Consider the following 16,570-nt stretch of genomic DNA (forward strand, 5'->3'; position numbering starts at 1 on the left):
TGACATTCTAGTCATGACAAAGTCGTAATTTTAAGAATTCTTCCCGACGTCAATTGGTTCCGACGCACTTTGCTACTTGTCCGGAGCTTACAACCTTGTTTATTATATTTCATTAAAGTTTAACTTTTTATTTGATTTTATTAATAATTAGAGTCCAAGAAATCTTTAAATTCAATTCGGATGCGGGCAATGTAAAAAAAATTTTTTCAACAGAAGAGAGGATCGAATGTCCCTCCTTCTTTGACAATTTAACTTTTCTCACTTATTATTATAAATCATTGTACAACTTTATATTTTATATTAATTTAATAAAAATATATTTTACCGAACGTAATCGATACACTCGATTCACGCTCGAAATAAAAATAAAAAAAAAATGATGTAAGCGTCCTTGAAACGTTTGAAGAGCAAGCCGCCGTCAACGGGTTCGCGTTTCATTCACCGGAATGTAACATTCCTCCTCCCCCGTCAGCTGAGGGCCGTCATTAATCCTTAGGCTGACTTTCTTTCCGTTCGTTGTCGTACAGAACGGGGCGTCCTCGTTATCGGCGCTTATCGCTAATAAGATCGCTGGACCGCTCGTTATCGTCGTCGTCGCACTCGCCCTGTCCTCATTTTCGTACGATTGCGATCGTTAATTATCCCTATCACAGCCGATCGCCCTCCTCTTTCGCCTTTCTCCCCCTCCCCCTCACCCCCTCTTCTCTCCTCCGCCCACGCGCTTTCGTCGTTCTCGTCATTATCATTCCGGTAATTACCGGTGTATTGCCTCGTTATCATCTTGTTATCGTTCGACTATCGCGCTTCCGCGAAGAGGAGCGAGTGTCTCCGGAGAGGTCAGGTTTCGTAAACGGCGTGGAAGCGCGCTGATAACGAACGACCTGAGAGCAGTCGATCTGTGCTTGAAATTAAATCGACGCGCGAGTCGATATCAATAATACTGATCTGGTATATAAATCGGTGTTATGTATCTCAAACACCTGTCTTACCTATACATACCTATACATATTAGCCCTTGATTTACATCGCGTTCGATCGATGGATTACCCGTGATTAAATGTCCATTATTTAATATTACGATAATCGACGGTAATCCAAATCGCTGGTAGATGATTTCATGAACCAGGTGCCGACGCGACACGCGCGAAACTTAAGTAACCATATTAAGAAGAAGCGGACATATATACAGAAACGCAAGCGAGTCGGTAAGGGCATTAATGCATCGGAGATTTATGTGGTAACGGCGAGGATGAAATTCCATCGCGGTAGGTGCTCGTATAAGTGGCACGCTGCTCGCTGGCGGAGGCGCGAGAGTTATGGTTGCCCATACTGATATCCACTATAAACTCTCCCCTCCACCCCCTCTCCGCGCGTTCTCCTACGCTCACCGTCCCCTTCCTCCCCTCCGCTCTCTCTCTCTCTCTCTCTCTCTCTCTCTCTCTCTCTCTTTCCCTTTCTCCCTCCATCACGGCATACTTAATTAAATACGTATTAAGAGCCTGAGTGTGTTCCAATGTACCGATGTGCGCCTGCATCGTGGAATAATATATGCTTCAGCGCGCGCGCGCGCGCGCTAATTACTTTCTCCCACCGAGGGTCGCGCACACCGATATTTTTACTTTCTCTACATACAATGGGACTGTATTTATCGAAATAAAGCTCACGAGACGCATTCTTCCCCCTTAAAAGAATTTTTCAATATTATACGTGAATGGGAATTTATTATCGATTAATGCTATAAAAATATTTATTTATTATTTATTAATTGTTATGTGTATATATGAAAAAGCCTGTAAGGCCTTCGAGAATTCGGGGAAGAATTCCGTAAGGCCTTTGGTCGCTCTCTTAAAATCGGCCGAATGAAGGGCGCTCGTTTTTTTTTTGTCCCGCGGAACAAAAAGACAGAAGTTTCGAATGGAAGGTTAATCGGCACCTGCCGGGTTATTGTTAATTAAGGTGGGCGTGTCACCGCAGATCACATCTTGTCAGTTCCATGGTTTTTGATAATATATCAGGTTTCGTGAATTCTAATGTACCTTTTAAGTTAACAAAATTTTTTTACGTTTGTATTTGAACTTGATGATTTTCGTATTATGTACTATAAATAGCCACGTGAATAAGATTTTTTTAAATATAGCGAGAATAATATGCAAGTAAATATATTCCATATTAATTATCGTATGACAATTAAGAAAGATTCTCCTTAATTAATAAATGATCACATGAAAAAAATAATCAATGCGTCGATCCATAATATTTGTAGAACACGATGATTGTAAGACTTAAACAATGATATCATTATATAAAATTAAATCCATCAGCTTAAAAAAGAAACGCTTTTATTTTATTGTTACAGGTCTCATCAAACCGGAGGAAGAAAATCGCCGGTATCAGGATTTATTAGAGCGCTATACAGCCGCTCCTTCCTTCTCTATTTCGCCGGAAACCGTCGGTGGGCTCTCTGAGCCCACCCTCTCATCGGTCAAACTGGCGAGCGCATTAACCGCTGGCATGAACCCCCACCATCCGGGCCATTCCGCAGCCTACCCTCACCATCCCTCGCTCTCGAGCAGTCCGCATCATCCGGGGCCTGGCGGGCCGCATCACGCATACGGAACTGGCGGAAGGGGTAGCGGCAGCGGCGGCGGCACGACCACCACCCCCGACTTGCCCAGCCCGCATTCACCCCCGCATGCCGGCGGTACCGGCGATCCCGCCACCCCCTATGGCGCCCTGCAGCCCGGACAGGGCATGGGCAGCAATGGGCATCATCATGGTGGCGGCGGCATGATGCCCGATCATCCGCATCACCCCGGACACCCCCATCCTCACATGTCGGGACACCCCGCGTATCCATCAGTTAACCACAATAATAACTGCACGCTCAAGGTGAGTATCAGATTTTTGAAAGTGCCTGTCAAAAAAATGTCATATAATTATTTGCGTGTCTCCGCGAGAAGCGTTATTTTAAATATCGCGAAATTTTTTACGAAATATATTATACGCCAACCTGAAATTCAATATCTCACGCGATGGAGCGAATCGGGATACAGGTAGTTCCAAAGACGCGGCGAAGAGGCCCCTAAGGCCCTTCGCAAAGGACCGAGGAACGGCATAACGTAGGATCGCAGGCTACGATTCAGCAGATATTGTCCGTCCGTCCGACCCTCACTTACCCCGCTATTGACAAACGTAACAATGTAGGCATTTATGATGGAGAAATATAATTGAATAGGGGCGGAGGGGAGTCTGCGCGCGCGCGCGGTTTCCTCTTGTAGCTTTCTGCTTGATACTTTATATCTGCTCGTTCTCTTCTCTCTCTCTCTCTCTCTCTCTCTCTCTCTCTCTTTCCATCTTTTCCCCCACATAAGATCCTGTCTCTTCCTGTGACTGTACGTTGCTTCTTCAACTCTTATTCTTTATTCGTCTTTCTATGCTGACTGTACCCTCTCTCTTCCGGTTTCCACTTAAATATCCGAAAGTATTTCTGTTGTAATTTTTTTAATTATTCTATTTTGTAATTTATTTTCGTATCGATTATCATTGATTTTATCCATTAGTTTTTTGGCTACAACGCATAAAGATATTTATTATTAAAATTTAAGGAATTATGATTTTATCTTATTTTTTTTTGCGAAGAAAATAATTAATATCGCAGAATTCTACTTTGACTACAGTTGTTCAAGAAAATAGTAATAAAAGAACTTTAAGTTTCAGAAATTATGTTTTTTACATATCTAAAAAATTTATGTAGAATGTGAGAGAAAAATTATTAAAAAATAATGTCATTATATCCATTGTGTGAATGAAAATTTTTCTTTTCTTATAATAAAATTTTTGATTTTTTAAACATTACAATTATTTTAAATTCTAAAATTCGTATCCACCAAGTTATTGATTGCTCAAATATTATTCTTGAATATTGTATTATCATTTCTTTTTTGAGATTTGGATAATTATAGATATTTTGATTCTGTTTTAATTCAGAAAATATAATTGGATTTTCTTGAATAACGTGTCATCGAGCATTTTCGAATGTTTACATTTTTTTCTGTTAAATAGCTCTAATGTTTCTATCTTTGTCTTAAATCTTATTTTTTTTTCTTTTATTTAGTCTTCTTTTTTCGTATCGCGCTGTTTTCTCTTTCTCTACCAAATCTTATTTGTTATTCAATCATCTTTTTCATTTCTTCTCTGTACTCTTTTGCCACTCTATTGTCCCGTATTCTTTTCTATCTCTATGCTTCTTATTTCTCTCTACAGATCTCTGTGTTTTGCCTTTCTTGTACTTACGTCTTCTGCTTCTGTAATTTCTTTTCATCATTTCTGATTCTACTGTCTCTCCGATTATTCTGATTCGTCCGATCTGTCACGATCTCGCTTTCTATCTGACTTCATGACTGGCACTGATCTGTCCTGAATCACTCTTACACTTCCACTCTTCCTGATTCTTTCCATTTCTTCCAACTCACGGAAGACCTTCTCTCCCCTTCTCTGCCTCACGAGTCTTTCTCTCTCTCTCACATACACACACACACACACACGGTTCTCCGTTCACCTCCCCTCCCGGACCACTTGATTCCCCTTCCCGCTTCGTCGTTCCCTCTCGCTATCTTTATCTCGCATTCTCTCTCAACGTTGGTTGGGTCCTTTCTAGGCTTGCCTTTTTATCCTCCCCACTCGAGCCAAGGTACCTGAACCCGCAGGCCCGCGAGGCATTCGGGGGCCCGCAGCACCAGCCAGTTGGGTCCTGTCTGCGCTCCGCTTCGCTTCGTTTCGCTCTCTTGCTTCCTTCCTGCGCGCGCGTCCATGACTGCATCGCGCGAGGGAATGCGTCGCCGAAAGCGGCGAGTTTCGTGAAGATATCGTTCGTTGCTCGCGATCGTGGCGCTTCGTCCATTTTGGTGACGCAGAGTCGGAAAAAAACAAAAATTGACCAGAGGATCCCGATCTTTGAAATCTCGTCGATCGTGGTGGGGGAAAGTGAGTGTACCGCAACGGGAACTTCTTGTTGTTCGAGGCCGCGAGTGATATCCATCGGCCGAGTGAATCCGTGCGGCCCAGGATCGGTTTTTCCTCGCTTTTTTTTTTTTTTTCCCTTTCTTTTCTTCTTCGTGCTGTGCGCTTGACACGGAGTGAGTGTATCATGGAGGTCCAATACCCGTATCACTATAACACAATCGCGCGGATGGACAAGTGGTTTCCCGCTAATATCAAGACAGAAATCAAAGTAAGCATAAATCGAGGAAGGTCTTGCGAGAAACGTATTTGCCGGAGTGTACGATAAATAAACAACGTGGCATAAATCGAATGTGTATTTGCGTGCACATCCAATTGACACATTGTTATTGTGATTTCCAAGTTGATAATAAGAAGATTTAGAAAAAAGTTTCTAATAATGTCAAGTTTTTGAACTAGCATAAAAGTCTGTTCGCTCCAACAATAACGCATTTGGCTGATATTATTTATCAAATTGACGCTTGTTTGGATTTTTTAATTTATTCAACAATTTTTTTTCTCACCTTATGTAAATAATGGAAACGTAACAACTACTTTCACATACATTGCTATAGATTTTTCTCATTTTCTCCATCGTTATGTTTTTATTTAAATGTAAATAAAGAGAAATCGTCAAATATGCTGTTGTTTTGATGAGCGATTTAATGATAAACTGAGGCAATATAATACAATATTGAGCAACATTGTTCAAAGTGAAATTAGTGAGTAAGTTGTAAATCCCGCGAGTGAAGAGTTACGTTCGCCTACGTTCGTGTGTTTGCATAATCACGAGTAAGCATTCATAATAAGCGCGCACTTAAGACGTCGTAATGATTTAGTGCCCGTTAATGACTTTCTGTTTCGCATTAATTACCACGATGCATGAATTTCTACTTATAACGGGGTAGGAATGATTCCTAAGACGTGTTGCAACGTTTTCGTGCACATCTTCCTTAAAAATACTTCTTATCACCGTCGCCGTCTTTATCGTAAACTCGTTCGCGCTTCAATTTCATAATCGACTATTTTTCCCTGCTGTCTCGAATCGAGAGGACGTACGCTAGTAATTTCGAGCGATATTAATCTAGTCTAGACTGCTATTTATAAATTTAGCAATTACGGTGATACATTCGTCTGACAACTAACAGAACAAAAATGTTACATTGTAGCAAGAAGGTGGTCCAAGCGGGTCAACAGGCCTTCGGCATTGCGCCGGCTGCGGTGTACAAATAGTGGAAAGATGGCTGTTGCTAGCGATGGATCAGTACTGGCACATTGGCTGCCTCAAGTGCACGTGTTGCCAAGTGGTATTGGGGGAAATCGGCCAGTCCTGCTACACCAAAAGCGGCATGATTCTTTGCAAGACCGACTACAGACGGTAAGCCTGTCGCCTGTTTCTTTTCTCCTGTGCGTTAAATGTACCAGCATCCGTCACATCAGGATTGATAGAAAAATATTTAGGAAATTTGTTGTAAATAAAAAAAAAAAAAAAAGAAATTCTTTGACTTTGCGATATAAGAGAAGGGTTCTCGGTATTTAGGCGACACTACGTAAACACCGGAACGCAACCTTCTTCGGCGTATCGCCGCTTATCGCGTTGAAGAGCTGATAACGATGGTCACTCATGAATAAGCTAGAAATTATCGCTTCCATTAAATTAGGTACTACGTCGCGCCACGGCATCGAATATTCCGTTCTGCCGTCAGCGCAAGCGCGACTCGGCGCGGCCAGCGGAATCGCGCCGTCTAATTTCTTGAAACTAATAACGACGCGCCCAGCGTTTCGTTATTAATAATAAACACTGTTATTGTGCCGGGTTATTACAACTAATTTATCGTGGTACTTGCCGCGCGTTTGTTTATACCGCGCCGGGATTCCTCGGAGCCAATATCGTGTAATCGACATTCCTCTCGTGCAAAATAGCCGCGGACTAGGATGTTGCTGTTTTACGTCATATCTTGTAATCGTACTTGCCTACTTTTTTTTCAAATAGCCTTGGCTGATTATTTATTCACCGCGTTATTAAAATATGTCAAGTAATATGTAAACTCTTATTTAAACTCGGAGAGATTTAAATATATGTGAAAATTTTACGACATCGAAGATTTCATGTGATTTAGATAGCTAGAAAGCTTTAGAGCGATAGAAATGTAGAAAATTAAAATATCGAAAAGATAAGATAAGACAAATTGAAAAGTGTAACAATAGAAAAATAAATTGGATAGGTTCTAATAATGTAAATTTTATGAAAGAAAATAATTGCGATATTTATATTCATGCGCGTGCTTATCTCAAGCGACATCGAGTATCGGAATGAGATCGGGAAAAAAATAACTTGTATTTTAGATACTTTTACGATGTTTTTTCGACATTTGCATTTTGTTTGACTATCTATTATGATTCCATTATACTTGATACAATATGCACATGTCTCGCCAATCGTTTATCAATGAATGGCTGAAAACTTTGGCATTGCCGCGCTACGATGAATATGCATCTAATCGACGTAGCCGTTCCAAATTTAGAGGATTCGAGGTCAGAGCGCAATTTAATGAGAAACAGACGCTGAACTTAGTTAGTCCCCCCGAAATAGATCGGCACAACCTGGCCGGGCCGCACGTACCGGAGGTAATGGAACTGTCAGTTTTTTTTTTTTTTTTTTTTCTTTTTAACTCATCAACCGGTTATATCCGCCCGAGGAGGCGACATTTCTTGCATTTTACGTTGCAGTTAAACACGCTCCTCCAGTTGTGCTTCTATATACGTTTCATAATAGTATAATACCGTAGCTAAAACATTATCATGTAATAAGAGAACATTAAAAGTAAAAGGGAAGACATTGATATAGACATATGAACAGGTAGTTTTGTTGATTGATCGCATCGATCGCTACACTAACATTAGTATTTCAATCTCACCGGTCCTTTCCTTATCGCGCGATTGCTATTACTCGACCATAGTACACGTACGTTCTAATCTGTTGGCATAGGCGAGCGATTTAGTCCGGCCTAGTATCAATATTTGACTACGAGACGCCTCCGTCCTCGGGATGGGTCTAACATCGTCTATTCCGATGCCCATCGATTTGCTTTCTTCCTTTCATCAAAAAAAAATCAGAGACGCAAAAGATTTTTTTTTTTTTAATTTATTAATTTCGAACCAACGAAAAATTAGGAAAAAAATTAAAGTATTATCAAATGGTCAGAGAATATGAGGTACGAGGATAGATTGAAAAAATTTACAAAGACAAAGATTACAGAAAATTCTCTTTATTTTTCTTTCTCTTTCTTTTTTTTTTCTCTCTCTCTCTCACACACACACACACACACACATACACATACACAAATGTGATACATTATATATTCCCAATTTTATATTTATTAAAAGTCACAATTAACCGTTAATCTAAATTAACAAATCGGTATTTGAGAGCATGTACATACGCATGCAGACTCGCTTATGATCCTCGCTTGAGGCAACAATGGCATGTTCTTGCGGAACATTGAGTACATCATATCACGCTAAGCGCTTTATACCCCTCTGCGCAGCTTCACAATCAAACTACTGTCGGAATTGAAACCAACCGGTTGTCTCGAAACACACCATCGGTGTCTCATGTACGAGAGAGAGAGAGAGAGAGAGTACCGCGACTGCTTCCGTGGAAAAGAGAACGACGGATATATCGGCGCGAGCCGAGTGGATAGACAGATGGATGGAGAGGATAGCGCGCGCGGTGCGATTCGGAAAGATAGCGGGGAGGTTGAGGAGAGGCGAGATAGAAGGGATGGCGGTTCGTTTCTTTTGGATTCAAGGAATGTTTCAATCAGTTTGATTGAAGGGCTGAGCCACGGCAAGAGGGTAAACTCGATTTACAGCCATGTAGGAGGGATGGCGCGGTGGACCAGGACGGAACGGAAGAAGCGAGAGAGAGAAAGAGAGAGGAGGATAGAGAAGGGAGAGCAGAGGGGTGGATGGTGGGTGCCACAATCACCGAGATGCGTCCAATCACCCCCAGCCCCCGACGCCATCGAGTTTCGGGCGTACGGACGAGGGGTTGAAGGGATCGAGGAAAAGGGGGATGACAGGGAGAGAGAGAGAGAGAGAGAGAGAGAGAGAGAGAGAGAGAGAGAGAGAGAGAGAGTGAGTGAGTGCGGCCAATCATCGCTCGGCTTTCCGCTGGAGCGACGTCGTCGTGATGCTGGTTTGTCCTAGATGTGCAATCAGACGGCTTCCAGCCCTCTAGCTTGCTCTGCCGCCTCCTTCTCCCTCCATCTTTCTGGCCGAATACCAAATTCCAGCAATTTGGTAGGTAGGTACTTTGTTGAATCAACATGATTGGGCTTGACGGAGCTCGGCGACGCGCCATGCCGCGTAGTGCCGCGACGAGCGACGGCGACGAGCCGCCGAGTCGAGGACAAATCGGCGAACCATCGAACGGGAAGATACGAATATACTGCCTTCGCAATCCTTTTCAGAACTGACAATGTTTTAATAATTTCGTGATTGGGTCTCATTTTTTACTTTGAATCGATTGAGAATTTAATTTGAGCTCAAAGCAGTCTTTACGATAATAGGATGTTTAATAATTGCGAATTAACGTAATTATATCACTTACATATTGTGTAATATTTCTTAAATTAAAAAACTTTATAAATATATATATATTTTTTTTTAAATTTATATAAAAGGTTCTTTTCATTCAAAAAGAGCTAAGAGAAAGAGAACCATTTAAGCTGAAGAAAGAAAATAATAGATGATGGTGAAACATTACAATGAAACACATATTTCATTCATGTAAATTGTAAATAACAATGATATAACATTAGAGTAACGAAAGCAATAGCATAAAAGCAGAAGCGATGATAACAGAAAGAGAGAGAGAGAGAAAGAGAGACTGTCAATCGCATACGTCTGAAAGAGAACACGACGTATTTTCCGCGCTCGATTCAGCCCGCATCGCATTGAGGGCGGGCACGTACGTAGACGGTAGGTCGCCGGAGGTGCTGAGGGAAACGAAGAAGAGGGTGAGAGCTGGAGGGGTTGGGGGAGGGAGGACGACGGCACCGGCGATAAGGGGTTCATTAGAGGCAGTTTATTACTGCCTTTGAAGTCTCTCGCGTGTTGCCGTTAAGTCGCTCGATATCTCGTAATATCTCGCTCTAATCTCGCGAGGAGAAGTTAATTGCTACCTTCACCCCCACCACCTTCTCACCTCCGGCCGACCTATGCGCCCCTATCGCGCTCGTCGCGCCAACTTTCCGCCACCACCCCCGGGGAGGGGGGGGGGGCCTCTCTCCCTCACACATGTCGCCTTTACAATTAGACGCTTAATTCGGGCCACCGGCAGGCTGAAATTTTCACCACCCCGCCCGTCTCGCTTCCTTCCCTCGCCCTCGTCATCCACCCGCTTCGACCGCGGCTCGAGTCGGAAATTTCCTGCCCTTGGTCAGCAGCCATCCCTGCCGCTCCTCGAACTTGGTAATTTCTGAGTTCGACGAACGTACGCGCGGTCGCGCCAATATCCAAAAATGTATGGCTCCGTAAGATGAATAGAATTACAAGATGTAATGAAGGATCGTTGCAATTTGGAAAATGTAATTATTATAATTGCAAGAATTTACTTGGTTTGATAGAAGTAAACGGACACTTTACGATTGGATCGATGAACAGAAAAAAAACTACGGATATTTTTGCAGTAATTTAGAATTACATGAAAACATTCGGCCCTCGCTATTTGCAAATTCAATTAGTGTACGATACTATTATATAAATGCAGTAGACAGGCAAGATTGTTGTGAAAGAAAAGAAAATGTCGTGATCATGATTATCGAGATAATCATGAAATAAAATGCAGAGTGATTTAAATTAAGCCCGCAGTAACACACGACAGCTTAATTGAATATTGCCATTCCTCCACTTTTGCTTGAAATTTGAACATTTGAAATATAATTTGCCTAGCGATAATCGCTTTTATTTCTTTTATTAATATTACTATTATTCTTTATTGTTTGAAAAATAACATTTATAAAAATTATTATATGTCTCATACAAAAACTATCTCTCTCTCTCTCTCTCTCTCTCTCTCTCTCTCTCTCTCTCTTTCTCTCTTTCTTTATTCTAAAATAAAGTAAATTTTGTCTGAAAAAGAAAAAAGTATAAGCTAGTAATACAAAAGAAAGAAAAAGAATATATAAAACAAAGTATTAGCATTAGATCCTCTTATGTTAAGATTGCATGCACGCAATTGAAGATATACTCGTGCGACAGTTTAATCGAAGCATAATTCAACCATTAAATCAATACCGTTTGTTACAATCTCGACAAGATTACGCGAGAAGAAGGGCAGGGGGAAGGGACGAATAGCCGCGGCAAATAGAGAGGAATTAATCCGTTCAACTTGACAGCGATTTCACGGGGGAAATTAAGAGAATACCGCAGAAGGTGGTTATACCCAGCTGGTTGCGTATGGATGGTAGAAGCTGATTCACGAAATGTTTGCGCGATTTCGCGATATTCGCGTTTGACTCCGCAGCAAACCGAGTAATGATATTTGAACAGGCCCTTGTGTGTGATCTAACGATGGGATCCCGGGATGGATGGATGGATGGATTGAAGGGAAGGACTTGCGGCCAGAGCTGGAGGACCACGATCGACTCGATCGAGAAATGCATCCGTTTTGCAATTAATCGCCACTCTGCAGTGATAATTAATCACTTAGTGACATTTAGCTCTGTTTAATAATAGTACCTTTGAAAGATAAATTATAACTTTATGTAAGACAAATATATATGAAGATTAGCGTTTATTGAATTCGGCATCTCCATCTCACTACGTAAATTAAAAAAAAAAAAATCATATTCATTATCGTATAAATTAACAGACTTGATTATAACTAGGAGTCACGTTTATCTTTGAGCATCGATTGTATTGTGCGAATGAAGACATCTGCGGAAATTGCGTTGTTCGTAATTAAATACAACAACCTAAGTGCAGCGCGTGCACACATTAACAAACGCGGTAGATTTGCTTGGAATCTAATGAAACTCTTTGGTCTCTCTTTGAGAGAACGTTTTATGCTCGTCTCGACGAAAAAGAGGAAGATGTCCGTCACATTTATCATTGTCGAGATATTAGGTGGCATTTATGCCGGCCGCGTGTTGACAAGCCGCCTTTGAGGTTAATAATAGCCATCGCGCGGTTAAACGCGTTTTTAATATAATATTTCAACGATTGCTTCTTAACAGAAATGAATTCTTCTTAGTCTAGTGGGAGCGTGAAAGAGATCCGAGAAAAGCAGACATACAATTATTACGAAGGTCGATAATTTGTTTTAATTAATATATGAAATATATTAGGGAGTAAATTTTTTATGTTTAAAAAAATGTGCAATGAAAATTTTCTTTTCTTTTCTCCTTGTCTCTTTCTCTAATCTTTTATTTAATCGAGAAGACTTATTTTTAGAACGCAAATTATTTCTGTTGTCGGGGGTCGACTCTCGACAAATCGAGCGTACGCATGAAAAAGGATCTAATCGTTAAAAGTAAAAAAGCCCGCATTACGCTCGCCGGTAAGTTTATCTGCGATCGAAATACACACAAGAGGGCGAGCCTTTTCCACCCACTGAATAATAAATAGCGCGATCGTCGTGCTTCGAAACGTATTTGTCCCGACGTCGCCCTCGTACTCTTTGATAAAACCGCTCGATAATGTCGATACTCATATTCCGTGCGTAACTAATCCCAAAATACGTACACGAATCAACGAAAGAAACAAGAAATACAAAAAAAAAAAGGAAGAATATATCATATAAAAATATGTAAAATATTGAACGGAAATATTTATTAAATAGAGAATTCTATATACATATATGTTTATTATATGAGAGAGAAAGATAGATTATATTAAGGAAACAAATAGCATACTGCATACTGAAACATTTCGGTAAATAGGGTATATCGTGGTTTATCATATCGTATGAGAACCATGGCGTTAACGAAAAATGACGGGAGTGCATTCAGCGCAAGATATGACGCGCGGATGCACACATGCGTCCGCGTATCTACGGCGGTGCAATCATTTTTCATTTGTCGCACGCATACTAATTACGGCACGGCGTGTAGGTTTTTTGAACGAGAATTTATTGAGCCCGGCTGTATGTGTTGCCTGATGTTATCAGCGCGGAAAAAGCGGATCTAATTGATATACGCTAAACCAGGTGATAGACAGACCAATGAAGGACCGATTAAGAAATATTGTCATTTAATTTAATATTTTTTGTAGATATCATGCATAGATATTTTATTATTTCAAAAAATTTAAACCCTTACTCAATATACTACTAAAAATATACTTGAAGAGAGAGAGAGAGAGAGAATTATTTTTGGTTCGTCTATCCTCGATCGTTCTCTCAGCCACTTATTTATTTAGGACGATTGTTATCGATGATGGATCAAAACACCGACCAGACGTTATGTGTGTTCTGCCATTGTCAAAGGCTCGCGACAATATTGCGGGAGGGGCGCGATTCATTAGGCGCGCACGAAGGATCAGCATGAATTTGCACATTGTCGCGCATTAATGAAACTGTCCGGGACAGCACGGTGGAAAGAAAATAGCGCGGCGGATCGTGGCGTGGATTAAAGGAACGCGAGGCGAGGGCGTTAATTCGCGCGGGCGTTTTTTTTCGCAAATTGCAGTTAGGTGTCCGCGTTACTTTTACACGCGGACGCGTTACGGGGGGAGAAAGAAGGGAGGGTGTAACACACGCGGTCCCGTGTTACGCCGATGATAAGCCGTTTGTAGTTTAGCCGGCGCCATCTCGATAATGGAAGTCGGATACGGTATACGTTCGTCTTTTTTGTATTGCAGCATCGAAACGAATTCCGCGTCTCTATTAATCGGCTTGGCCAATTCCACGATGAAAACGTGTCAGGAGAAATGAAATAGTTATTACGTTGACAACCGTCAACAATTATCCTGATATCCGCATTACTATTGCGAAATATCGTTTTAATCTTTTCAAGTTTATCCTTGGCTCTCTATTGCATCCAATGAAGATTTATTAGCGCTTCATCTGTGCTTCATTCTTACTCTCCGCTTCGTCGCGTTTCCGACATCTTACGAAATTTTCTCTGCAACTATAAACGCGAAAGGGCGCTTGTTTCCTTCCCCTCTTTCTCCCCTCACCTCTCTCTCGCTCTCGCTCTCTCTCTCTCTCTCTCTCTCTCTCTCTCTCTCGCACTTGGGGATGGCTCTGTCAAAGTTAGCGAGCGCGCACGGCTATAATAATAATCCTATTTCGCGATTGCGAGCGGCATAGCAAATAGCCGCGCGATCTGAATCGACGAGGCAGAGCAAAGAGGGTGAGAGGGTTGGGAAGGCGAAGAGGGAGGAGATGGAGGAACAAGAGACGACGAGGGGTGGATTGTGAACAGGTCAGGGGTCGCTCCGATGGGAGTTGGGGGGTGGTTGCAGCGTGTACCCAACCTAATAACCGCGATCAGCCATCGCTTATGTGTACCTAATATATCAAATTATGGCGGCGTGCCTTGAATGACAAACCACTGTGCTAGACACAGGAAAGGGGGGTGGGTAGCAATGGCCGGAATATCTGTATGTCAGGCCCTTTGAAGAAGCCGCCTCTTTGTACGCCTCTTCATCGCGCATATATCGTTAAAATATTGCTATTATATCGTTAAAATGTATATATTTCGCATTTATTTTTATATCTCAAAATAGCAATCGGAGAATTACAAAAGTGAGCCATTCTATACTTTCAGCGTTCATACTTGTCGTATTTTGCCTCGATCGCCTCGGTAATTTATTCCACGCTCTTTAATTATGTTCTCGCGGCCGTCACGACATTATATAAGCGAACGAATCCATATCTCTCGCTCTCGCTGGTGCACAAGGCCGTTATTAGGTATTAGGTAACGCACATACGTGTATACACATAATTACGCCGCAAGTACGTGCAAATACACCCAGCCAATTAACCACGAAAACGGACTCATCCCCGCATCCGCTATATTCCCCCTCCCCTTCCCCCCCCACCCCTCACTCGCTCTCTCTCTCTCTCTCTCTTTATGCCGCAGCACATTCATATCGCGTTAATACTAAAGGGCCGGAGAGTACAGAATTCTCCGTAATACGCTTGTTGCTGCTGCATCTGATTTTTCCTAAAGCATTAGTCTACCAACCACTGTACAAGCCTAATTAACTCTAAAATATTTCTCATATTAATATTCAGACATTAACGATGCCGCTTAGTTATTCATTTTATATATCTGGTATATACCGGGAGAGAAATTAATTGTGTGCGAGTTCAAACGAAATCGTCTATTTTGAAACAATTAATACGCGCATATCGTATAGTAGATAATTTTTAAAGACTTCTGAGATTCCTTCTCACACATTTCTGCCTTTTCAAATGGCGATTCGACGAATTCGGCTATAATTTATCGGAAATATTGTATCTATCTTTTATTTTGCTCGAGCTGCAGTCTTATTTTCTCGTCTTTTAACCACTTTGCTCATTTATTCTCCCCCCCTCTCTCTCTCTCTCTAACTCTATCTTTCTTTTAATCCCCGTTTCTGTTACATTTTCTACAAGCGTCCTCCTCTCGTTTTCCTCTTCTCTGTCTCTGTCTCTCTCTCTCTCTCTCTCTCTCTCTCTCTCTCTCTCTCTCTCGTGCCCATCCGCGCGTTCACACACACATCAACACGCACATCAGCAAACCGCCTCGTTATACAGATACACGGATGCGTCTCGTTTCATCCCTGGTAATTGCTTATTAAATTCCTGGGGGTTGAGGTAAACATCCCTCCCCCCCTCCCCTCCCCTCCCCTCCGCTCCTGCACTAACCCTCTTCCACTTGCCTCACTCTCGCGCAAAGCTATCGCCATTTCTCCGTCTACCTGCAGTGGAAGGGAAACGTCCGACAGAATTGTTTTCCCCTTACCGTGAAAATATGCCGCGGGGCGGATCTTGCTGCGTAATTGGATTATTAATTAGATTGTTAATGAGACAAATTTCACGTCGAAGGGGATCGTGAACGAACCGCATGACGAAGCGTCGCGTCGACTTCTCAGTCGAGCTCTCTTTGTTGATGAATCTTAAATGGAAACCTTTAAGAACCAATCATATCTGCTTTATTAATATTGATTGAATATTAAATGAATGATGTTTCTTAATTATATGCCTGCTTACATTATAATATCGCTTATGTTGCACAGAACACGCGTGTTCCAGTATAGATTCGTATTCATTAAATAATACATAATGTTGATTTTATATTTATGTATACGCTTAATTGCAAGGATATACTGCAAAAAAATACATTGAATATACCAAAGATGATATCGCTAATCTAATTTTCCTTTTTTTTTTTTTCGTATCGATTTTTTCATTCGACGCAAAGCGGGTAAATTTTTCAAATGATCTCTCGAGATAAACGAAATAACGGTACACTAATTTATCGTGCCGCAGCCAAGTTATTAAGCCGTCAACGTAAAACGGCTCGGCGCGAAAAGTAATTTCCGTTTCAATTTTGATCCGATCCGCGAGTGATGC

At 41.6% G+C, this 16,570-nt stretch overlaps 1 protein-coding gene across 3 annotated transcripts in view; it reads left to right on the top strand.

Annotated features, from left to right (window-relative positions):
• Positions 1-16,570, top strand: part of LOC126854377 (LIM/homeobox protein Lhx9-like) — a 168,542-nt gene that overhangs the window by 136,611 nt on the left and 15,361 nt on the right. For all 3 annotated transcript variants that reach the window (XM_050601016.1, XM_050601014.1, XM_050601015.1), the window contains 2 exons: positions 2,357-2,889; positions 6,168-6,376. In XM_050601016.1, the coding sequence (XP_050456973.1) occupies positions 2,512-2,889; positions 6,168-6,376 (587 nt within the window). In that variant the 5' untranslated portion in view covers positions 2,357-2,511. The remainder of the gene's footprint in view (positions 1-2,356; positions 2,890-6,167; positions 6,377-16,570) is intronic.

Source organism: Cataglyphis hispanica, chromosome 14 (assembly GCF_021464435.1).
Source record: "Cataglyphis hispanica isolate Lineage 1 chromosome 14, ULB_Chis1_1.0, whole genome shotgun sequence".
In the NCBI taxonomy this organism is placed as follows: Eukaryota; Metazoa; Arthropoda; class Insecta; order Hymenoptera; family Formicidae; genus Cataglyphis; species Cataglyphis hispanica.